This window comes from Drosophila simulans, chromosome 3L (genome assembly GCF_016746395.2).
Source record: "Drosophila simulans strain w501 chromosome 3L, Prin_Dsim_3.1, whole genome shotgun sequence".
Lineage (NCBI taxonomy): Eukaryota > Metazoa > Arthropoda > Insecta > Diptera > Drosophilidae > Drosophila > Drosophila simulans.
This window is the reverse complement of record NC_052522.2, coordinates 11,077,280-11,101,746: the sequence shown is the minus strand read 5'-3', so window position 1 is coordinate 11,101,746 and position 24,467 is coordinate 11,077,280. Positions and strand designations below refer to the sequence as shown.

Sequence of the window (24,467 nt, the reverse complement as noted above, 5' to 3'; positions counted from 1 at the left end):
CATAAATCTCAAGACCAACAGACAGTCCGAGTGAACAGATGGGGTCAAAAAAAAAAATATATATATGTATATAAAGAGAACCCGCAGGGCTAAAAGCGACCCAGACACAGGTCCACAGTAAATTCACTTTACTTCCGTCGAGTGATTTCAAATTTGGTTTATGGCCAATACATTTAACTAGTAATTTATCAGTTGAAGTCAGCAGCATTGAACTACATAAACTATTCTGCAAAGTGGCAAATGCTAAGTACATTTAACCCCTATTTATTTTCTGGTGAAAACAATCTTGAGAAACAACTAAAATTGCATTTTATCTGTATAATTCTTCTGTACACTATACTACACAGTTAAGATCACCTAACAAGTGTATATCAACTTCGACTAGAGTGATTTGGCCCGAATTTGATTTTTTTTGTTTTTTGTTTTTTTTTTTTATTTCGCCATCGCTTTTGGCAGTCACTTGAGTGAGGTTTGACTGTCTGAGAATCGGAGTGTCTGCTGGGTCGGCTTATGTGTTCATTTGTTTATCGGCCGGGACAGAAGTTGAAAACCAGTTCCCCCGATGAAGTTCTATCGTAATTGCGTATAACTTTAAGTACAATACATTAAGGTCTAATTGACAGACTGACTGGCAGCCCAAAGTCGATTTCCACTCGGCCTGCTGCTGCTCCTCGCCTCCCCAAATTAATCATCAGAATGCGATAGATGTGGCTCGTGTTGGTGTTGCGATTTATTATATTATATAATCATGCGGAATTACGTAAGCACTTGTCGAGCTGTTGCCTTATGGCATTAAGTAATTCTCTTGGATCTCAGCGATGCCTTAAGTCTGACTGAGTCATTCCATGTCGGGTAATTACAGCCCTATCACAGAATCGATCGAATAAGTATATATATATGAGTATATTATCCAGATCCAGATCTCTTCCTGAAGTCTTTTGTTTACTCGTGCATGGAAAATTGATTAGGCTAAATGCAATTAAAAGTCCAAGCGTTTTAAATTTAAGAGTTTGAGCAGAACAAAGGGTATCACTTGGTTGAATAACGAGGATACTACAAGTCATAATTCATATATAGAGTTACATATTTCCTTTTTCAATGATGACTAAGCTTACCTTAAAAAATGATTTTCATTACTTTAAAAACATATACCATACTACTTTCGAGTTAGTGCTAGTTTTAAACTGATGTGACAATATTTTAATTAACCGATCTTAATTTTATAGTCTTAAAGTGTATAAGCATGGCAGATACCCTTCTTTTGAAGTTTGACAAGCGAATCAAATCGCCATTTAAAGCGGAAAACTAATGTTTAAGTTAAAACTTTTCAGTTCGGGAAAATGCCTTGCTGGCGCAGTTTCATAGCATTGATCTGTCTCACGATCATAGTTGTTATTATAGCCATTTGCCAATCTTTTCATACGAATTTTCTAACAGTGGGCCGCAATGGAACTTTAAGATATGAGCCCACTAAGTTGAATCTTGGTCAGATGCGAAGGATCGCCGGACTCTCCGATCCTGAAAATCTGCGCAAGAATGTGCAAAGGATTGCGATTAAGAGGGCAGTAGGCACACCGGGACATTCTGAAGTGAGAAACTACATAGTGGATTACCTGAAGAAACTGAACTGGAACGTAGAGCTAGATATTTTCACGCAGAAAGTGCCTATTATGAGTAACGTAACCTTTCATAATATTGTGGCTCGTCGGAATCCTCAAGCTAAAAGATACCTAATGTTTGGTTGCCACTATGACAGCAAGTATTTCAAGGATTTCGATTTTATGGCCGCCACGGATTCAGCAGTTCCCTGTGCACTAATGTTAAATATGGCTACAATTTTGAGAAACCACTTGCTTCGCTCCGAGATCAGTTTAATGCTGGTCTTCTTCGACGGTGAGGAGGCATTTGGAGAATGGTCGCAGGAGGATTCGCTATATGGCTCCAGACACTTGGCGGAGCTGTGGGAGAAGCACGGTTTCCTTGACAAGATAGACCTCTTCGTGCTGCCGGATCTAATTGGAGCCAAGGATGTGGTCTTCAAGAAAAACATTCTCGATACTTCAGGCTGGTTCCGCCGACTTGTCCAGCTGGAGCAGAAGCTATTCCAGGCGGGCATTCTGCGCTTGCAACGTCCACTCTTCAAGTTTGAGCCTGGTGTTGATGTAGCTGATGACCACCTGCCTTTCACGAGGCTCAACGTTCCGGTCATACATCTAATATCCAATAGATATCCAGCAGTTTGGCATCAAGCCGAGGATGTGGAGAGGAACGTGGATTATAATACAACGGAGCAAGTGGGTCTAGTTCTGCGAATGTTTGTAATGGAATACCTAAATTCAGCACCATCTATATCCAATACTGTTAACCAGTAACAATAAATAGATGTCTTTAAATACCTATATTGCATATTAAGTTAAATCAAGAGGAGGAGTGGCTCATAATATATACAATTTTTGTATTATGTTAGTAAATGAATTTTAAATTTTATTTTAGTTAAAGGGAATAGCTAAATTGAAGCACAAAAAAACGGAAAATCAAATTGATGAAAATGAAGTGCTTTGCGATCGTTTCTTTATTAATAACCACAATTCTGACTTGGCCACAACCGCAGACTGCTGTGTTGTTACTTTTCGCCTCTGCTGGCAACCGAATCGTATCAAATTTCCATCCATCCGCCAACGTTTTTCCGCTCCCCAGTTGGCCAAAAGCCATCAGCCATCAGGCCACGGGCAACACTCGAAATTTATGTACGCTGCTCCCAGCTCGCTGAAAGCAACACGAAAGTTAATTAAACTTGAAAATAATAAAAGCAAAGCGGAGCAGAACAGAACAGAAGCAGCACCAGAAGCTTCCAGGAGAAGAAGGATGTGGATGTGGCGAATAATGAAACACAAAAAGTGTACATCACAGCCAGCGGGCACCGCACCGAATGGCGGACACGGGCCCAGAAATCGGCTGGGGATTGTGCATATATATGTATATATATATATATATATCCACAGATACATGTAGATGAACTGGCGAAGGCACGGAGGTCGGTCGGTGGTCATCATTAGCATATCGCCGACAGCGGCGCGAAAAAGGGTTCCCATTTGAAAAGTTAATCGCCAGCTGATGCTGCACTGCGATTGCGAGTGGTGAAAAACCAGCTAAGGGAGTGGGTTGGAAAAGGGGGGGTGACGATGACTGCGTTGACACTGACAGCCACCCAAAAGAACCCCAACCCAATCCCAGAACGACCCACCGAAGGCCATATCCCTGTCGTCGGACCTTATCTGCGGACTGCAATAAAAACGGACAATAATTAAAACTGGCAAATAGAACTGGCACACTGCGACTGTGTGGACTTGAACACTTGTCAAAAAGGGTTTTCTGAAATGTCCTTTTAATTACGAAGTATCCTTGAAATTTTACAGATTTTATTTAGATTTTTCTAAGACTTAAAATGTATTAAAGAATAAAAAATGTAGATAAAAGACTAGAGACTAACACAAAAAATTTACTTTCTTTTAATAACCTGTAAAGAAAGATATAAAGATACAAATACTTATTCGAAATCTAAATGATTTGTTGTTTAAATTATATACATAATAACTATTAAAATAATAACTTCATCTAAATGATTTATTGTTTAAATTATATACCTAGTAACTATTAAACTGGATTTCCTTAGAAACCACTTGATATCCTATCCTAACAATTCCTTGCTCACCGTGCACAACTTAACCCCATTTTTATATTCAGTTTCCTAGTCATAAATCAGTTATGCAAAGATAAGTACAATTTTCATTACATTGTTTTAATTACCCGAAAAAAAAGTCTGCATACTCTTGCAGTGCATTCCGAATTGATTAAGCCCCAAGGGAAATTGTTCTTTTGACTAAATACAGATAGCATGATATTTCAAAGGAGGCCCTTTGAGCCTTTTTAAAGGATTTCTTTTCCAATATTTTTTTCAAGATTATGTCTTTCACTCCTTTTCTTTTGCTTAACTAAAACAAGAAGATTCCCGTATTACCACGAAAGTCTTGCCCAACATTCATTAACAGTCTGCAGTCAGTCGCCTAACCCTTTTCTGCTTAATCAACAAAAAATTGTGTACTTACAAATACATATAATTCGTACGCTGCGTTTCAAAAATATAAGTACGTTACAAATGGAAAAGCGAAAGATGTTTTCCCTTGGACTTAAATGAATGTGGACTTATATATTGTTTCTTATGGTTATAATGTTATTTATAGGTTAGCATACAGTTATGGTGTGCGCTGTACATGAAAAAACTTATCACATTTTCCGGTTTGCTCGCTGTTTGAATTACTGCAGGTCTGCCTTTTGCCGGCCTCCTGTTTTTCTTTATTTTTTCCAAACAAATAACCGTAAAAATCTTTGCCATCCACATCAGTCGTAAAAAGGGGATTTCATTTTAATTACATACGAATTTCTTGTTTTTTTTTGTTGTTTTTTTGTTCGGCCTCAGATTCAGATACGGATTCAGATTCAGCTCTTGGTTTTTTGGGCTTTTTTTGTGAATGGGTGCGAGTGCATCGGGTGCGGATGATGATGATGATATAGAGAGTGCCTAACCCCCGAGCTTCTTTGTGAAACGCTTTTCGCCGTGTGTTGACTTTTATAATTAAGCCCTTTGTGTACATTTCCAGTTGACGGCATCCCGGTGGTTGGGGAGCATCATCCACCCCTGACTGTTCACCTGGTTGCAGGGAATGGGGTGATGGGTTGGCAGCATCATAAAAAGGATTAATTGTGCGCAATTAAAGAAAATATATTACCAAGTTCGGGGCCAAGTTTCGTAACGCATTTTATTTTGTTGCTGTTGTTGTTGTTGTTTCTAGGGTTTTTGTGTCCTCGTCGGATTCGAAAAGTTTGCCACCATTTGAATTATGCAAAATCATTTAAATGCGTCGCCCCGAAAAGTTTCGCCAACATTTCTCCGCCGACTTAACCACTTTGGCATGTGTCTCAGACTCTTATTGTTATTGTTGTTTGCCGGGGGCTTAAGTTCATAATGTTCATGGAGAGCGTTACGCTCGCATTTGGGTGGGAAGAAAAAAGGGCTCGAGTGGGTGGTATCCCTATCCGCAATTGCCAGGACAATGGGGCAACGGCGGTGGCATCCATTCGATTCCTTTCCACATGCGTTGCCGGGTTAATTGCTCAAGTTCAAAATTAAAATATTTATTACAATGAAAAACTTTGGCACTTTCGCGACGCCAACGTGACGAACAAAAGGCAGCTTACGAATAAGTACTCCTCCAGCCCAAGCCCCACCCCCCCCTGAAGTTCCCCCTCCACATGGGGAGTTGTTTAATTTGTTTTCCGCTTAGTGATGTTTGCCCGAGTGTGTGAGTGTGTTTGACGAACAGAGGAGGCCCCTTTTGAAAAGGTAGGAGCTCTTTGTAACAATGGAACTTGTCATAAATTAAATAATATTACAGGAGTGCAGAAAAGCTTCTTTCTAATTGACACACAACGCCAACTGTACTGCCATTGTGTAGCAGCTTGTCACTGGGATTGGTCTGAGTCAATATTTTGATGCTTGAAAGCAAATATTCTGGGTGCTATCAGTACTTTCAAGAGAGAGATTACTCTAAAGAGTTACAGAAATTTATGATTAAATAGTAAGGGTTATCAATAGACAGCAGATAGAAGCATAAAAATAGTGTTCAATCTTTAACGAGTTTAGCTTGATTCAATCGAAAAGTTGTTGTTTCCATATGCTAGCTTATCATTTACTTAGACTTGCTTTATATATGGTTTTCCAACCCTAATCTATTTTTTTTTTCTTTCATTCGTTTAGCAGCTAGCAAAATGCTCTGTTTGCCATTTGATTGATTTTATTGTTGGCAATGCGATTATTCGAGAACAGACCTTCGGGGTGTCTAGATCCCGCCCTCTAATAAGCTCTATTCCCAACCTCTCCGGTAACTGGCCATTAGAACAGGTGTTGCCTGTGGCTCCACTTCCCTTCAATCTGCCGTGAAGATATCGCAAGGGGAATGGACCGCAACTTGTTTGCCAGCACGCTTTAAAAATGTAACATGCGGTGCTTTTTCATCAGCCTTTGGCTAGATTTTCCTCGATTTTTCCACCGCGCACCCAACTTCTCTCGGCCTCTGTCTCGATTATCATTTGAGTGTATTGAAAATTTGAAACGCATGAATAGTCAGGCTAGATCGTCCTGCGGCTATATACAATGATGATATGTGTGTGTGCATATGTATGTTCGGACGGCCAGCGAGGCATTCCAAGGGTTTATCTCAGCGATTCAGTTGGATTTTTCCGGGGTTGCGGGCGGATATGGCGGATATGGCCAAACACATCCGTTGGCAGATGTTTTTCACATGGCTCATGGCGGACTAGCCAACAAAGGGACACACATCACTATACCCTTTCGATGGAAGATGGCATTTGTTTTAAGGATAGGTAGTATTTAAGAACATAGAAAAAAAAAACTTCAGAAAATTAAATAATTCATATTGTATTTAAATAAATACAAATTTCAAAACTCCACTTATCAAGTACCTACTACTCTGAATCTTTGCTTCTTGGGCTGTTTTATAAATAGTATCCGCTTTATTGTATTACAGGGTATGTGCGAACTGGTTATCCCCGGCGCACCGCATTGCACCCATTAAGCTTGAGCGTTGGCCAGAATGAGCAAGTGTAGCGGAAATGATTTGGTAGCTCCAGTCCCTAGACACCCTGATCCACTCCAAACTCCTTGGTCCCTGGTGGAGCAAATTTTCATCTTCACTCACGATTTGTCGGTGATTGAAAGAGTTTTGTTTGGCTTGTTGCTATAAATTTAGGTTTTCTATTATTTTTATCGGCTGAGCAACAGGCTATATAACTTACTGGTTAGTTACGATGTAACACAATGTTATTGGTTCTTATTTAAATCTTATTCAAATATTGAAATGATGTTTAATAAAATTAAATCTAGTGCTTCGTCACATTTGTAGATGAGTGGTGATACTTAGCATAGCAACCATATTCAAGATACCATACGTTGCTTATATATATGTACATATAATATAAGCAGAAAAACTCTATTATTGGGCCAAATTCTGGGAACTACTTGGCTTAAGCTGGAATCTGTTGGTATAACAATCTGTTTGCCCAGCTCTGTGGGGGATGTTGAGGGTCCAATTCATTTCCAGTCGTACTTTTTGCACTCATCGTGATTATCATCATCCTCCTTGCTCGTTCGTCATTATCGAGCCGGAGAACTTCAGCTGTCATTACTTTTTATGGCCCAGCAACATGATGCACTTGCCCAGCCCCATGTGGTTGAGCTGGGTCTGCTGGAGAAGAGTGGGTGGTTGGGAAGACGATGGGACGGCGGTGGTGGGTGGTGGGTGGTGTGTGGTGGTTTGTTTGCGCTGCCGAGGCTGACTGGCAGTTAAAATATAATTTCAGGAAAGAAATCATCATAGAGCCCGAGCAGAAGCCCCAGCGTCAAGAGGCAGTAAAAGTAAAACATCAAAGTGAATGCCAGGATGATGGTGCCGGAAGGGGGGTTTGGGTGCAGGAAGGCAGCTCCGTTTGTCACCGCTAGGGGGCGCCACGGGCGGTGGTGGTCGGTGCAGGCGGCTGCTGTCAAGAGTGAATTGTAAAGGAACGCATTTATCGCAGGACCTCTTCCATCCACATGCGTCTGCATTACGCCCACGCCCCACTGCCCCTTTTCTTTAGCCACCCCCTACCCATCCCCCTTTCTGTTATGTTTCATTTTTCACTTATCTGCATGTGAGTGAATGTGCTACAGAGAACGAAAATGTGCTACAAGAAGTGCATCAAAGAACGTGTGGATATATTAGTGCTGGAAAAGTCCATAAATTAGGCTGAAAGCGTAGTGTTAGCAATATCCCTTTACCTTAAGCTATTTCTTTTTCTTTCAAAAACTTTTAAATATATTTTTTGGTGTACCCAAAATGGCAGGCATCCAATTTCACCCATCCTCGCTGTGAGCTGAAAATTGTCAGCCGTTTGATTGTGTAATTGATTTAGCGAGGAAACTCGCTCAGAGGCAGTCTCTATCTGCCCGCAGATACCCTGCACTTCGTCCCCGTTCGCAACCGTCAATCCGTTTAAAGTCGTTGGCTAATTAAGTTGCGTTCCAAAATGGCAGCAAAGTGGAAAATGAAGGAGGATGGCTGTAAAAAATGCGACAGACCCGCAATTTTTTCTATACTCGTTCTGGTCATAAATGAGACTTACCATTTTGCACCCCCAACCACAGCACCACCCACCAATCAACAACCCACCCACCACCCACCACCACCCACCGAATGTAAGCGATTTCAATTGCCAGTTGGTGTCGAGGACCAAAAGTTTACGATCGCTGCTGGTGCTTTTTATTTGGGTCTTAATTTTTATAAATTTTATATTATTCCCAAGGGTATGTCATTTTTCACATCCAACCTAATGGTTATAAATTTCAAAATATTTTAAGTTTGTTTAAAATAGTAAAGTAAAATAGTAAGTTCTTATCAAAAAATAAAACCTGTCACCACTTTAAAGGGTATTTGATGGTCGTGTTACTCCCACTTATTATTTGACTGACACTGTCTGGTGGCACATTAACTTGAATGTCGTCGACAGGCATTTAAAATAAATTTGGAGGGAAAAATAAAATATAATTCTGTCGGGCGGTCGTTAAAAAATAGACACCAGCCGTGTTTACCTATAAAAAATACTAAATACATATAGCGTGGTAAATGTTTCAATATCTTGCTAGCCAAAGGGGGATTTCCGTGGGAGTTTTGGCATTTCAACACGCAAGTTTTTATTACCGAGACAATGAAAACGCGGAGTGAGCTCAAAAGCAGCCGCACAGTGAGGTGGAAAAGTCTGTGTTCCCGCAAAAAGAGAGCATAAAAAAGGCATAAAATTCAAAGCGCACCGCGAAATAGGGAACCTGTGCAAAAAAGCCGTAAACAATATCCATAATCGTATTGCTCAATAGATGCAGATGGTTCAGATTCAAAATTTGTCAATTTTCTTTACCCAAAAGAACTTCAAAATATTTTATCAAATTTTGAAAATATATATTTTAGTTCTTTTTGCAAAATATTTTTAAAGTTTGCCGTTTAAATATGTACATATGTCTTAACTACTACAAAAACTAGTTGAACAAAGTCTGTCTTCTAGTTTCGGAAGCTTTGCTATGATATTAATTTCCAAAGTTTAAAGACTTTTCGTAGCCTCAGATGCGGTTTGTGCAACCCTCGCACCGAGGGGAAATTAGCTTTTAACACCCAAAGAGAAAAATTGGGAGAGGGGGGAGCGGTGTGACAGCGGCTTATTTGAAACGAATTTTAATTAAAACACAACGGAAAAGTTTCGGCTGGGACAGGAAACTTCCCCTGCTCTCTGGCCGTACACTTAAAGTTAAATCCCAGGACTGTCAGGCAGGCACTGTTCTCTTTCAGGACTTTTTGAAGCGGAAGAGGACTTACATTCAGGAGATAACTAGGATGCAATTTAAGAAATACTTTAAATCAGGAAGAAGGAGATTTATTTGTGATTAAATCGAAAGGCATTCAGTTATCATGCTGTGGAGACACCACTGATCATATTCAATCGCTGCAGATTATCGATGCGTTGCAGGATCGATGGGCGTAGGCGATGCCATATGAGGTAGCAGTGGTCCACATAGGGAAACTCGTAATCATCCGAAAAAAGTTTGAGCAGAGCGGCCCTCATCGGTGGTCCGTAACCCCGGCGATTGACATACGCATCCGCGGCGTACTCAAAGTGCCGTATACAGAAGAACACTATCCAAGTGGATATATCGTGATAGATGGGCATTAGATACTTGTACACCAGCCAGAAGCCCACGGAACTGGGATAGAATGTCGTAAAGCCCGCAGCCGCATACAACGTTATCCATCTGTTACAGATTCCGAAGAGCAGTAGATATATCAATAGGTAAAAGTAGATCAATGCCAGTCCCTTTGCCACATGCCACAGTTTCCAATGGGCCAGCTGATGGGCCACAAAGGCGGCCAACTGCTCGTCATTCAGACCAGCACCCATCTGACCCCAGTCGAAATCATCGGAGCTGAAACCGCGGTTCCACATCAGGTTATCGTGGATATCCAAGCGCAGGCAACAGCAGCATCCCATAACCCAGGCGGTCGGACGACCCACATGGAAGGTGTGAACCATATAGACCCGGCCGGGAAACTTAAAGTCGTCCAGTACCGCTTTCAGGCTATTATCCATATCGGTACTCTTCATTTTGCGACTTTTGCCCAAACATGGCACTCCAAATAGTCCAACAAATGCCAATACCAGGACGGACAAGCCCACCAGACCTAGCCAAACGAATAGTGTGAAATACCACTCACTTAGCATATGAATGGCCATGAAAATCGCAGTCAGCGGAATGACGGCAACCTGAGGAAAATCGAAATCGAGAATGTATATTTTTTCGAAAAATAAGATTTACTTGCCTGTAGAAAAACGACGACAAAAACCAGCGCGCAAATCAAACCCAACAAGGGCGGAGTCTTTTCAGGATCCACATTGTATCTGGGATCCAGGACTAGTTTCTCGTAAAACAGCGATGGCAACTTCCGGACAACCAAGTACGTGGAAAACACAGTCATAAATGTAACATTCAGCCAAGTGCTGCCCGCATAGCGATACCATCCCACCGTCAATTTCCAGAGGAAAGCCAGAGTGCAAAGATACAGATCAAGGCAGCTATATAATGTATCTATTGCTATATTGAATATCTCAAGGGATGAGGCATGGAGCTGCTTATCCTTGGAGGCCTGCAAGAAAAGTCAACTGTCAGTTAAAAATATATTACTACCTTTGGTAAATATATTAAAAGAATTTTGAAGAACCCACCTGAAAGGCTTCTTGCGAGAAAATGCCCTCCATTTGCTTCGGCGGAACGGAAGTCCTTTTGCACAATTTCAACTGCCTGCAGCAGAGGATGAGATGAAAACTGTTGTGTACCACTATCACCAGGCAGAGGATGTGCCGCAGCAGAATCGGATCCGAGAAACTAACTTTGCGGGGAACCACACTCATGCCGATCTGATTTCCCGATATTTTCAGGACCTCCCCACGCAAAGGATCTTGATAAAGTGCGAAGGAGTTCATTTTTTCAAATCAAACAGTGTGTGTGGTTTTTAAAACAATATATGAACATAAATGAATCGGAAAATGAATGAAATCTGAAGGACAACTGAGCAAGCAGTACAAAGTTTTAAAAGTTAATAAAGTAATGAAATACTAATTATTCCAGAAAGTATGCAATATATTTTAAGGAAGTCTAAATATTTAGTTTCCTGTTTTAAGGATCCGTTTTTCAGCTTGCAAAATTGCTCTGCAAACCGAGCTTTTTTATGTGGTTATCAGTGTTAACCAACATTCTTCTCATAATCCTGATTTCGTGGAGAAACCCGGATTACCATGCTCTCGAAAGCCGTTGACTAGTGGAAGCCAAAGATTATATGGGCGCCAAAGAAATTACAAATGTGTACCCGGAAGAGAAGGCGTGTGTGTTGGTTTACTTTGGATGTAATGGTTCTTTGTAGTTTGTTTCGAGGATTTGAACTTCTTACGCTTGGCATATCAATAATGAGTCGAGGGCTTGGCGGCATTCTATGGGGAATTGTGTTGCCAAGCTGGCTGCTTTGATGGTTTCGGTTCAACGCCATTACTTAACCCGCACCCAAACCCCCCAACCATCCACATATACCCATACTTAACCACCCACACACACACATATGCGCGAACATTCACTTGGCATCTCTAATTAGTGGAATTTAATCTTCACACTATGGCAACGTCAAACGTCCCGAACTGAGAACACCCAAGCCACCCACAAGCCATCGTATATTCCACCCATTGCGCTGCTCATTATGAAAAATTTCAAATTAAAAAGACGAGGGGAGTGGAAACTGCACTGAGAAAAATGCAATAGGTACATATATAAATTTAGTTTTAATATGTAAAAAAAGATATAAATAACTTGCAGATTTATAAGAAAGAAAATATATAATACTGAGGATCCTGATTTAATTTAATTTTAATTATTATAAAGAAAATATAAAACTATTTTAAGATTCTATAAAACGTTATGAATATCTAAAAAATTATCTTAAAAAAAAGTTATAGTTCACTGCCTCCTGTTTTTGCGCCGTGTAGAACAAAGTAAAAGTTTATTGTAAGAAGTAACGGTAGGATTTGCATAAATACCAGGACATGTGTGGGCGTGTGTGTGTGTGTGTTAGTATCACACATCATGATTACATAATTTAGCTATTAAAACAGCGCCAAGTGGCTGGCTGAACCGAGTGTAAGGGAGAGAGGAGACCCAAGAGCGAGACAGGAGGTAGTGGCAAAGAAGGCGCTTATTTGCCTCATGCCTCAACACGCCGTTTGGCGCAGCTTCAAAGGATCCGAAACAGGGGCGTGTGCTCCAAGAGGGGGATGGGGGGTTGGTTTCAGCTGGCGAGGGGCTAGTGGCTAAGAGGGGTATTCCAGTTCAACGGCACACATGTGCACTTGATTTACTCATTAGCGTTACTTTTCTGTTCATAATAGGGCGCTTACCAAGCCGGAAACCGCAGCCACCCCCGCACCACGCGTCGCATTTTCCAAAGGCAACCCCCCTACCCCCCCTCCAACCCCTTGCAACTGACTGCCACATTTGGTTTCATTTCGAACCGTTCGGGATGCGTTGGTATAAGCCGCTTAGGCGTATCCTTTGTGCATGTGTAATTGTGCTGGCCCTCATACACTGCCCCCTTCCCCACTTCTCAGCTTACCCAACCCCACCCGCTCTCACACACACTCACCCACACTCACGCACAACTAAGCCCTAATAATCCCCACTATTTTGGCCAAAGGATGGAGGGAAAAAAGGTAAGACACTGCGACAAAAAATAACTGCAAACATTTGCTAATTTTTTCTTTACTGATTACAATTGTATGAAAAAAATTTACTTACAATAGCTTTTTTAAAAAAAATATACAATTTAATTTATCAAGAACTTAATGATCAATATAAGTACTTATTTTAATTATTTATTTTTCTCTCATATTTTTTTTCTCAGTGAGCATGCGTAAATAAGTAGCTACTCAATTCGTTGTGCCCATTTTTGATTCCCATACTTGATACTTGGGTGAAGTCAAATTTAAGCATTTCACATTTACCAAAGGCTAAAAATGTTGCAAAGGGGTTTCTTTCTGCAGATAGTCCTTGTGAATAGTTATCCTGAAAGTAGGATTTTCTGGAAGAAGCTCTTTGATTTGATCTGAAAAAGGGGTAAGTAAATAAAGAATAACTTAAAGTAAAGTTGAGCCATGACAAATTGCAGAACGCTCAGTAGTTATCTCAATGCCAGGTTCTACCCATATCAAATGGAAATGGTCTTAATAAGTCTCGAAGGAGAAATAATACTTTATTCTACTTCAAAATATAGGTTTGCTTCTTATTAAATTTATATGGAATGAGTATTATAAGTACTTGGCTTCTGACGATTTATGGGTCTTCAATTAAAATGCGTGTTCCATAAGAACAAGAAAACATGGGACTTAAGGATAATTCTTAACTTCTTACCCCTCGAGTTCCCAAAACACGGTCCGATTTACTTGAATTATAGCCGAGTTAATCCTAAGCCTTATAATTATGTGGTTTTGACTCCAGACAGAGGTTGAACAATTTACCTGAGGCTTTGATATATTTCCTCAGCTCCTTGGGCCTTCCACCAAAATCACGAGTGGTTTGATATATGTTTGCTACCTCAATTATCTTGTGCAATTGTGTAGGAGATAATCCGAAACTAATTCGGATTGGTTGCGGTCAAGTTGTGTGCCGTCATCTTTGGCAATCGATAGGTTCCCGAGTTGGAGAGCACTTGAATCTGGGGATGGGGGATTTGTTTTCGTTGGCCATCTATTATGCGCGATAAGATCGCAACGTGAATAGAAGTTTCCGTTCCGTGATAAGGGGATTTTAAATTAATAATTCACTCTTGCTGCACGAACGTGAAAAACGTCGGAAAATTGCTCAATTTTCCATGCGCACAAGGTAAAACGGTGGAAAGAGCAAAAGGAAAAAAAAAATGAAAGAGAAATTTATGCTAATTTTCGACAACTATCACTGCTCAACATCGGTGCGACTTGGATGTGGACGTGGACGTGGACGTGGTCGTGGTGGGGCAACCCACCCGAAAAAGCAGACCCACCAAACCTGATGGTCATGTAATGTCGACGGAGGCAGCGTAACGAAGTAACCTAATTAATTTGTGGCACTCATTAGCAACAATTGAAAATGCCACAGCAGAAGCAGCTCCTCCAACCATCTGCCCCCCTTTTTATTCCCAACCCCCAGTCACTCGTCAACTCAACCAGAAGTTGAAAATGTCCATAATGAGTGTGGGGTACGACTAACGCCCCTGCCCCGCCCCTTAGTTACTCCAATTCTCCCCATTTCTTCCATCGAAAAAAGAAATTATGTGGGGGTAAAAGTGTTTATGTATATTCCATTTGACGACTATTTGATACTCTAATTTAAGCAGGCAAAAGATACGATTATATGAAACAAATAAACTTAAAACTTTAAATTCCAACAAAAAGGTTTGAATCTAATTGTGAGGCAGCTCGGCTTACCATTTTTTTTATACGAACCTTAAATAATTATAATTGGTACTCACGATTTCTTAAGCGACATATTTATGTTCTTTATATTGAAATGCATTACACTTTTAAATGTTTAGCGTGTGACGTGATCTCAATTTCAATATGGGCACACACGATCCCAGTGTTGTGAAACCAATTTAAGTTTATGAATATGCTATAAATGTACTTCAAATGCGCAACGTGACCTACCAATTTCCCACACTTTCATTCGAATTGAGAGCCTAACAAACATATTAGCCTCACGATCTAAAATATATAGCTATTCTTAAATCCTACACGATTTCTTTTTTCAACAAATTTATGTTATTATCAAAGTGCAGTTAGCAAGCCCAAAAAATTCCCATCAAATGTCACTTATTCAATTAGCCAGCCGATAATTTGTTCTCATTGCGAGTGTCGCACATAAAGACGTTTCCGCACATTCTTCAGTAGTCCTGGGATACTTTTATACTCCTCCCAATCCATCAATTAAGATTAATGTACATTTCCATGGATTCCACGATCATTTACAACGATTGTTTCGGAGACAACTTCATCGAAGCGAGGCCATCGATCATCGATCAAGTCTCAAATGCTGTCTAAGCAGCTTGGCTAATGATCTTTTAGGGCCAAAAAAAAGAGGCTGTCTATTTGAAAGGTTAGCACTTCCATTACGATTGTACCTTACGAAATAATAACAATTAGAGCCAAATTGAATTATATTTATTGTGAAACTAAGTTGGCAGATACATGCACTGCAATTAAGCAGTTTAATTAATTTTTAGTTATGACTTCGATTTTCATTGTGGAATATTGCATATGTAAAAGGTTTGCAATACTTAATTATTTAAGATTATAAAACACAATTGAATTTCCCGCCGTTCCTGTCCACTTCTCACGCTGTCAGGAAGAGCAAATGGACCCGGCCTAATGAGCAGGTGTAGGGCATCAAATACCAAAAAATGTTAACTAATTTTCGGCTTTGCTGCGTTGACGTGTGAAGCGCGGGGCGGGGTACCGGCCACTGGCTATATCACCTGCCCTCGGTTAGTTAGCTGGCCAAAAAAACAAAGAAAAAACCTTGGATTGTGCGTGAGCCGTCCCTATTCGAGGCCCTGTCAGTCGTCACTCACCGTTCTCAACCTCCCCCATTTTGGGCATGACATTTTTACCAACGGCCGGCGATATGCAAAATCATTTGACCCGGTCCCAGGGCCCAAAACCCCATACCCCATACCCCCCACCGCAGTCCACGGACCCGATTGCTATCTGGGCGCTAATATATACCGCTGCTGCCACAAATGCCTTTGGTAATGCATAATTCTAGCCACTTTTCCGGCGCTGGCAACCACCAAAAACCACCGAAACACCGACCAATCGACCGATGGCGGTGGTGGTGGTGGTCAGTAGTCGGTGGCCACCATCGCCGCTTTTGTTGCTTTTTGTTTTCCATTCGAACCCTGGCTGGGAAAATCATTTAATTAACATTTTCAGCCGCCTTCGAGGCGCGAAATTATCACGCATATGCGTGGACTTGCCACAGTGGGTGTCCTTGTGTAAGTTATGCTCAAAATTAATATTCAAAGTCATAAGAAAAAACATTTATTAGGCACTTTTTGGTTGCAAATGAAATTTATACTAGCTAAAAAAAATTAAATAAAATTATTTCAAAAAGTAAAATGAGCTTGGAATATATCTAGCATTGTAACCAATTATTACAAATTTAAACTAATCTTAGAATTATAATCCAGAATTATTTATAGCAGTTCATTTCTATACTCCACAATAAAAAGTGATGAGAGGAGGAAGCTTTAAAAGAAGAACATTTCAATTATTTTTTAATTGGCGAAAAGCCAGTCCTGGCATTATGCCAAGCCCATAAACTCTTCTTGAATGCATTATAATTAAGATAATTATGGTGAGCCCACTGTAATTGCGTTCTCGACCACTGTGCGACGACCGTTACTACCAGGTCAGCTGTTTGGCTCGCAACCTTTTTGGCGTAAATTATGATTATGAGAAATGCAAACGCTATCCGGGCCATTGCCGCTTGGCATTTCTCAAAACGCACAGCCGGAGGTGGGAGTTATGTAAATACATTTAATTTTTTAGTTTTGCCGCTTGGCTTTTCCATTTCCAGATCCATTATTGGCCAGCTAGGTTGCCTCCCTTCCTGGCCATTTGCATGTGAGCCGACTGTTGCGTATCTCACGGATACGCGCTTGAAATACGAGCGGTTCTACCTTTGACTTTGCGCTTATTACCCCTGATTAATTACCGGGTCGAGTTGTGTTTTTCTTTTCGGCTATTTTGCGTCTTGTTTTTCTATGTTTTTTTCTCTTTTTTTTTTTGTATTTTCTTTTCCTTTTTTTTTGTATATTTCTGTTGGGTGAGTTCTTGCCGGCCGTTAAGTGTGATATTTGTAACACTTTGCTGACTTATTGTTGGCCAGCTGAAAGGCTTTTAGGGCCATCGTTGTGCCTTTGGATATGGCTAATTAACCCATTACGCCATTATTGTTGCTCTTGTCGGCGGCCGGCAAAGGGTTTTCTTGGCTTCTTTCCGTTTTGGCCCGACGCACACGTGTGTTCGCTGCGGAGAACTCCGCCGACCCTGTATGGCTTTCAAATCTCCGCAATAAATTCCAATTTTGTGCCCTAATGAATCCCCACCGAGAGCCGCCCATTTATTTAGCCCGGTTTGAGGGCAGCCAAAACAAGGGCCGCAATTAGCCAAAAAAAAAAAAAAGCCGACCGACCAAGCCCAGGTGCGATTCTAAAGGTTATTCTGATTTTTCTAGGTGGTACACAAATATGACGGCATCTCGATTGCGTAGCGTCGTAAAAATACAATTTAATATTACATAATTCTCGAGATAAATTGCTGATAACACCGGTGCATACGAAAAATTGTACAATTTAGGGTTATTACTAAGCTAAATTAAAATTTATTTGCCAAATTAGCCAAAGACAGACGTACCAGTACCAGTACCAGTTAGCCCCTTTGAAGGCATTAGATCATCGACATAAATTGGGAACTTGGCTGTCTGGAGGAGTGCCAGTTATCAGATAATCTTCAGTTTTTGAGGTGATGTCAGCCGCGGGCTATACATTAACTTAAGATATATAGATTATATCAATTCTTTGAAGCATCTATAATTTTTTGATTTTAAACAGAAAGAGACCTAAGACGGCAGGCTATTTTTCTTGTTTTTGTATGTCTTTCGACATATTTTTAGTTGCTAGAAAAAAGTCTGTAATTTATTTAACTGCGTGTTACCATACTATTGAATTAATAAATCTAGATTTTTATAAGAAAGCAGACTTACGAAAATTACGAAAATTACTTCGCTAGAAAAATAGTTATTTAAATTAAAATTAAAATATTTAATTGACTATCAAAATTCTCACACTGGCTAGCAGCAGATTCTAATTCGCATTTAAGTTGACTTCACCACCCTGGAGACCCCAATTAAAGAAGTGTTTTGTTAACTGGCCGACAATTTGCAAGTCGACTCCCTGGCAGGGAAAATCGCTGAAAAGCGGGGAAACCGCAAAAACCGAACCACAAGAGGCATTCCATCCATCGCGGAAAAGTGTCAGGCTGTCATAGAAAGCCCGCGCAAATGAGAGGAGCAAATCTGGGGGCTCAAGGAATTTATGCATTCCTCCGGTTGCCTCGTAAGTTTCAATTTTCAGTGTAAGCCCGCCCATCGGTGCGAAGGACATTGGGGCGTAAGCCCATTGATTAATTTGAAATTTATGATGCTTCTGCGGATCGCAGGGCATCCATAACTTTTGCTCTGCGGTCGCTGGCAACTCCCCTGCCCACCACCCACTACCCCTTTGCCAAATGAAACGCTCTGTTTGCCGGAATGTGTCCTCATCTTTCACTCGCTCACGGCTCATATACATTTTAATTAAACGCTGCCGCACCGGAAGAGCAGCAGCAACAACGGCAACGGAACACTTGACAATTTCACGTTAATCCTGGTCACAGGACCTCGCCACGCCGCTGGCTGCCTATTTTTCGGTTCTACCCATAATCATAAACATTGAACCAGGCAGGTTTGGCAGAGTTGAGGGTTAAGGGCAGATACATACACTCGGAAAAATGTCAACAGCGCTAGGAACTTGCTCAAAAATCTAAAGAAGCGCATTGAAATCTTTGTAGACTTGAGGAGGATTGGAACTTCTGCGTACTTCAAGGTCTTAAAAATACCATTAAATATGGTACACTGTAAACAGCCAATTTATTTTTTAAAGTGTACGCTCGTACATGCGACTTAATTACGCGTGGCAAGCCGAGCGGCTTTTGTTATTATCATTCAGTCAGCCGGTTACCGGTGCCACTAACCACGTTGACCTCCCCATATTCCTCCCCATACCCGTAACCCCCCACCCCTTCTCAAACGCTGCTCCTTTTGTTGGCCTCTGCCCATTGATGATAATGTTTGAGCGGCATTGGCTGCGCTTAATGAATTTATTTGTTACGCATGGCGTAGTTTGAATTGGCGTTCATGTCAGGACACCGAGCACATTGAGAGAGAAGAAGCAAAGGAGGCTGAATAGTTGGCCGCGCCTTAATGAAATCCATTATTGCGAAACCCATCGCCGAGGCCCAAAAGTAAATACACTTATTGCGGAAAGTGTTGGGCCCAACCCTCGGGACGGACGAACGGACGGGCATAAAACGCAGCAGGAGCAGGATATTACGATATTACGCACTGCGAACGATGTGCGAGGGACGAGTGGCGGGGAGGGGAAGGGGCGAGATTCAGGATTCAGGCGGCAGGAGCCACCAGGCGGAAATGGAAATGGCAGTGGGAATGGCAACAACGTTAACTGTGCAGTGTAAAAAAAAATATCATAGCAAAAATAAGGACGAAATAAGGAACTTATGATAGGATTTCTATAATAATTTTAATTTTATTGATTATATATATATTAAAATGTTCAGATTAATGTATATATTAAATGCAAACTAACTGATATAACCCCTTAAGAAATACAAAGAAATACTTTAATAATATATTAGGAGCTGAAATAGACTATTTCAATCTAAAATCCTCTAAGTTCCCTTTCTTTTATAAGAATATATTATAACATCCCACTTATTTCTCGCTGTGCATCGGTAACTGTAAAGGGAAATGGCACAGCGGAATGTTGTATTTTTTTCGACATGCCAAAACCATCTGATAACGATGCGAACCCTCAATTGACCGTTCTATGAGATGCAAATATCAAGCGAACCCCGACAGCGAAAAATGTTCCATAGCTCGCGAGTTGTCACCAACCGCCACCCTTTCCACTTTCCCCTCACCACTCCCCTCGCTCCATCGACCTGACCTTAACGATTTCCGGATGAGGGTTGCTATATGCTATATGCTATTAAAGCCCTCGAAGCGCCTGCAATTTCAATTTCAACTTCAATCGAATGTTTCGCACATGAGGAGCCATCAATGATGTTTAATGTCATACCGGGAATCCTTCAACTATGATGTGAGGCGTGTCCATTAGGGGAACGCAAAATCATTAGGGGAGGATAATATCGGGCTATGCAGATGCAATTCAAAAGGTTGATGGAACGGAAGTGGTATAATGCCCGGTTGACTAAATTATTTTATTATACCAGATGCTGAATTGCGTAACATTCTGAATTGAAAACAATCAATATACATTTAACTAAAGAAGTTCAGCAAAGAAATACATAAATTGTATATTCCATATGCTTATTAAATCTTAAAACACTAAGTTTAAATGTAAATTTAACTGTTAAAGCTAAGAAAACATCTATATACATTCTCCTTTTGGAAAAACCAAACGAAAAATTCCTATTAAGACATTTGCTTTTCGGGACTGGTGCTGCATATAATTAAGTGCTGGTCCTGTTTCGTTCCCTATCTCCATCTGCATCTAACCCTCTCCACATGCGCCACATTCGGTGGCTCATTCATCACGCTAACAACGTCCGCAAAGTATCTCGAAGATTGTTAGCACTTTCTTGACTTGGCCATGAGGGCGGGTCGCAAACCATAACGGCCAGCGGCCCACTTGCGTGGCCAGTTATTTATGTTGGCCGGCGAGTGGCTAACTATTAAAACTAACTACTTAGCAAACACCCCCCTCCACGGCGGCCCACAAAACTTTTTCGGCAAAGTGCCATTTAGTTAAACATTCTGACACATGATAAATGAGTCAAAGACCTTGTGTGATAGATCTGACCAGCCCATCGCCAGCCGACCATATGCGCCGGATCCTGCTCCGTCCGTTTCTATATCCGTGTCCGTATCCTGGTCCAGGCAATTAAACAGCCAGAGCTTCGAATCATGTAAATTCACAATGTGCACTGAGATAAATTACATGGCAACAGAAGCTATTTAAAAAAAAAAAGTTTTTTGGTATAAAAAAATAAGCAATTGAAGTTGTAAGTTTACTTTGTGATTTTTAAAATTGTTATAAGTTATCTTAAAATAACATTGAATAATACCAATCCGAAATATATTTCAAAATGTTTTTATTAGTGTTAATATGCAATATTGAAGAGCTATTCATATAACATTTTTTCGCTGTGCAAATCTGAAGGGATGGGAAATCGGCGAGAACTCATTAAATAGAAAGCATTTAATGCGTGTCCAGATACAGATGAAGATAGTTCTGAAAGATACAGTAATAGAATGTCAGCAGCAGCTGACGGAAGAGTGGAAATTGAATGGGTGAGCGAATGAGTGCGATATCAGGAGTCAAAGTTAGCAGCGTACCCCCGAAAAGAAATCCACCTCCTCCTCATAATCATCATCAGCAGCATCAGCAGCATCCCCACAGGAAGGTCATTTAAGTTTTAATGATGGAGTTGTGTCAATGGCGTTGGGTTGGGAATGGGTGTGGAAATGCTGTGAAGATCTTCGAGGGAGGACACGCGAAATGGGTGTGTACACGTTGTGGTTGCTGTTTTTCGTGGGTGGTAGCCTTGCCGCCTCCATTTCCGAACTTTCCTCTAAGAACTAAAGTAGCAAAGTAAACAGTGAACAATGAGCGGGCCAGTTGGTGGGCGGGGCCTCGGGTAATAGCCAAGTTTGATGCGAAAATTGAAAGAGGGTGTCGACGACGACTGTACACATACATACACACCGTTATCATTCACCGGGCCAAGTTACCAGCCCATACCACTCGATACCTTCGCGACCGACCCGGGCAACCCTTTAACATCTTTTCAGCAGAAAAATATTGTGAAACTTTGCCAACAAAACAACTCGAACCCATTCCATGCCAAAGTTTGAGAACAATGTCAATAGAATAGTCCCCGGGGGACAGGAGCCACTATGACTAAGGGCTTTGTACCTATCAAATGATTTGGATTCTAATTAAATGAATGCCCGAAACTTTCCGACGCTGGAACGAAGGACCAGTATCTCAGCAGCAAGGACCTTGCCCATAAGCGTCTTGGGAGGACTTTACCCTAGCAACGACCCTTGGATCTTGAGAGGATTTCGTAATTAGGGTTCGGCCTTTACATGGATGATGTAATTTAATACAGAGCCGCGTATGCTGTTTTCTGCTCTAGTACATATAATTGATACTAATTTATTCAAATGCCCCTTAGCCATTCTATCGATTTTAAAGATAAAGAGCCAAACAAAGTGCAACCTTTTTGTTTTCGAGCTCGTTAATTACATTTTAGAGATCTCGATGTATATTGTTTTACTTTACGGATAGCTAGATAGATAGATAGATAGATACTCTTTGAAGCACACGTAATTCAATCGCCGATGAGCAAACAAAGTTGCCAATGAAAGCCGCAAATCTCCAGAACGCCTCACGTTGTTTTGTGTTGGCGTTGGCTGCCAGCCTTCGCAAATCGGCCAAAAGCAAAAAGTTAATTAAACAGATCCCAAGTGCTGACCACTCGAGTGGGTAGTGGTGGTGCGGAGGGGGGGCGGAGGGGCGGCCTGTCTATGGGTATTAGGCTTTATCAGATGTGCATTCATTCAAATGCACTTCCTTTGGCCGCTCACTCAACGTCGACTTCCCGTTAGCACGCGGCTAAACTTGGCCAACTCGGTTCGGACTGGATCGACCAGGCTGGCCATCAGATACGCATCAGTGGCAAAACTCAAGCAAATGCACACAGCGCAAAAAATATTCACATCAATTCTATGCTTTTTGTGTAATTTATGCAGCCAAAAAGTTATCATCAGTGAGCAGAAAGATACAAAGTTATAGTAAGTATTTGTTTATTAATTAAGATAGCGTTAATTTGGCCTGCATACCGTTGTATCAATTGGCAAAAGAATGAAAAGGTATTAACCATAGTAATTATCTATTTACAAATGTCTGTTTTAGTTAATTAGAATTGTTATATGTAATTTAGTGAGGTGTTTTAAAAAATTAACTATTACCATGTTTATTTGTATCTTTCTATTTTCAGCCTTAACTTTTCTTGTACCACGTTTCCCCCGTCACCTTGGCCAGAAAGTCTCTGCCACACGGCGGCATTAACTGGCCAACTTACTGGCACTGCATTTGGAGGGCGACTGGCTGCGGCGGCAGCGAGGAAATGGGGAAATGCTTTTCCAGCGCGGCGACAGCTGCGTGGCTAATCCGACAGGCTAAACAGTTGAACAGTTGCCCCCGGGGGAGAGGTGCTGCAAAAGAGAAATAAATGAAAGGAAAAGGAACGGGAAAAGGAAAGAAAAGAAAAGCATTGTGCGATGCATAATTGAAAAAATGAGCGGTGGTGGGAGGGGGGGTGCAAATACATCGTCAGATAAACAGTGAGCGGGGGGTGGTGCCACCAGGGCAATTGCAAAAATAACAAAAGACAATTGCGGAGTGGCGACGTCCCGACGTGATGTTGCAAATTGAATAAAAATATGTATTTTTACTTATAAGTATTCCATATAGCCAACGTCAACAGCCATTTCCACCAAAGTGCACGCAACGACAAACGCTTGCTGCAGCAGCAACAGCCGCAACAGCAGCAGCAACAGCAGCAGCAACATCCACTGCAGTAACACCTTCAAAGTTGATTGATAAAAAAAAAGTGTTTGACTGCAAGGAAAACGCTGAGCTGCCCTAATGGACAGCTGGGTGGGGGGGGCGTTGGAAATGTGTGCAGAGGGGGGTGGGGTGGGGGGCTAGGGCCTGACGTATCGAGTTGCTGCTCTAATGTGACAGCTCAATGCATTTTAGATGGCAATGACAAACTGAATTGGCAACAAAAATAATGCAGCAGCAGCAGGAACAGAAATGGCAATTTATATATTTCTTGGTGAAACAGTGCGGATGGCAAGTATACGGTCGTGTTTTTACATAGTTCTTAATTAGTATAAAGCATTGAAGGCAGCAAAGTTAAACAATTCAAAAATACTAGTAAGTATACCTTTTATAAACTTGTTTGACTAAATAATTTGTTTTTGTAATAGTTCAACAATATTTGCTAGAAGTTGTTCAACAAAGTCAACCATACTAAACACTTATTATTTATATAAATATATTTATTTATATATTTATATGTATTTATATAATTTATATAATTTATATATTGATGAAAATATATACATAAATAAATATATTTTTTAGAATAATACAATTTACGATTTGTTTTGTTTTCTTGGCTTTCCGGAGTAACACAAAATTGTTGCATACTTTTTAGGGCCCGCACAACTTTTTGTTCATCCGCATGATAACTTTTGTGGGCCAGTGTTATGCTGTATCATTCATTCGCACTCAATCGCACAATCACATTTAAAGGCAGCGAAGTGGGGAGAACTCTCGCACCGTCGAGAATCATAACGTAAT

General features: G+C 40.9%; 2 protein-coding genes across 3 annotated transcripts; one reads left to right on the top strand and one right to left on the bottom strand.

Moving 5' to 3' along the window:
- The first annotated feature begins 1,323 nt into the window (after positions 1–1,323).
- LOC6737650 (glutaminyl-peptide cyclotransferase) lies at positions 1,324–2,399 on the top strand. The gene has a single exon (XM_002084446.4). It carries the CDS (start codon positions 1,341–1,343, stop codon positions 2,370–2,372), a length of 1,032 nt encoding a protein of 343 aa, XP_002084482.1. The 5' UTR covers positions 1,324–1,340; the 3' UTR covers positions 2,373–2,399.
- A 6,742-nt stretch (positions 2,400–9,141) lies between these two features.
- LOC6737649 (CAAX prenyl protease 1 homolog) lies at positions 9,142–11,218 on the bottom strand. 2 transcript variants are annotated; one of them, XM_039293497.2, is made up of 3 exons: positions 10,882–11,023; positions 10,479–10,818; positions 9,142–10,422 (listed from the first exon to the last, which is right to left on the bottom strand). In XM_039293497.2, exons 2-3 carry the CDS (start codon positions 10,632–10,634, stop codon positions 9,571–9,573), a joined length of 1,008 nt encoding a protein of 335 aa, XP_039149431.1. In that variant the 5' UTR covers positions 10,635–10,818; positions 10,882–11,023; the 3' UTR covers positions 9,142–9,570. The 2 variants fall into 2 exon arrangements, with proteins under 2 accessions (XP_039149431.1, XP_002084481.2); XM_002084445.4 differs by having other exon boundaries at positions 9,286–10,422; positions 10,479–10,802; positions 10,882–11,218.
- Positions 11,219–24,467: the final 13,249 nt, after the last annotated feature.

What these genes read in the sequence shown, in the direction of transcription:
- LOC6737650 (XM_002084446.4), top strand. Translation starts at nt 1,341, where the DNA reads ATGCCTTGCTGGCGCAGTTTCATAGCATTGATCTGTCTCACGATCATA.
- LOC6737649 (XM_002084445.4), bottom strand. Translation starts at nt 11,139, where the DNA reads ATGAACTCCTTCGCACTTTATCAAGATCCTTTGCGTGGGGAGGTCCTG. An exon ending in TCTCGCAAGAAGCCTTTCAG is followed by an intron (nt 10,803 to 10,881) that starts GTGGGTTCTTCA and finishes CTTTTCTTGCAG; the next exon opens with GCCTCCAAGGATAAGCAGCT. An exon ending in TTGTCGTCGTTTTTCTACAG is followed by an intron (nt 10,423 to 10,478) that starts GCAAGTAAATCT and finishes GATTTTCCTCAG; the next exon opens with GTTGCCGTCATTCCGCTGAC.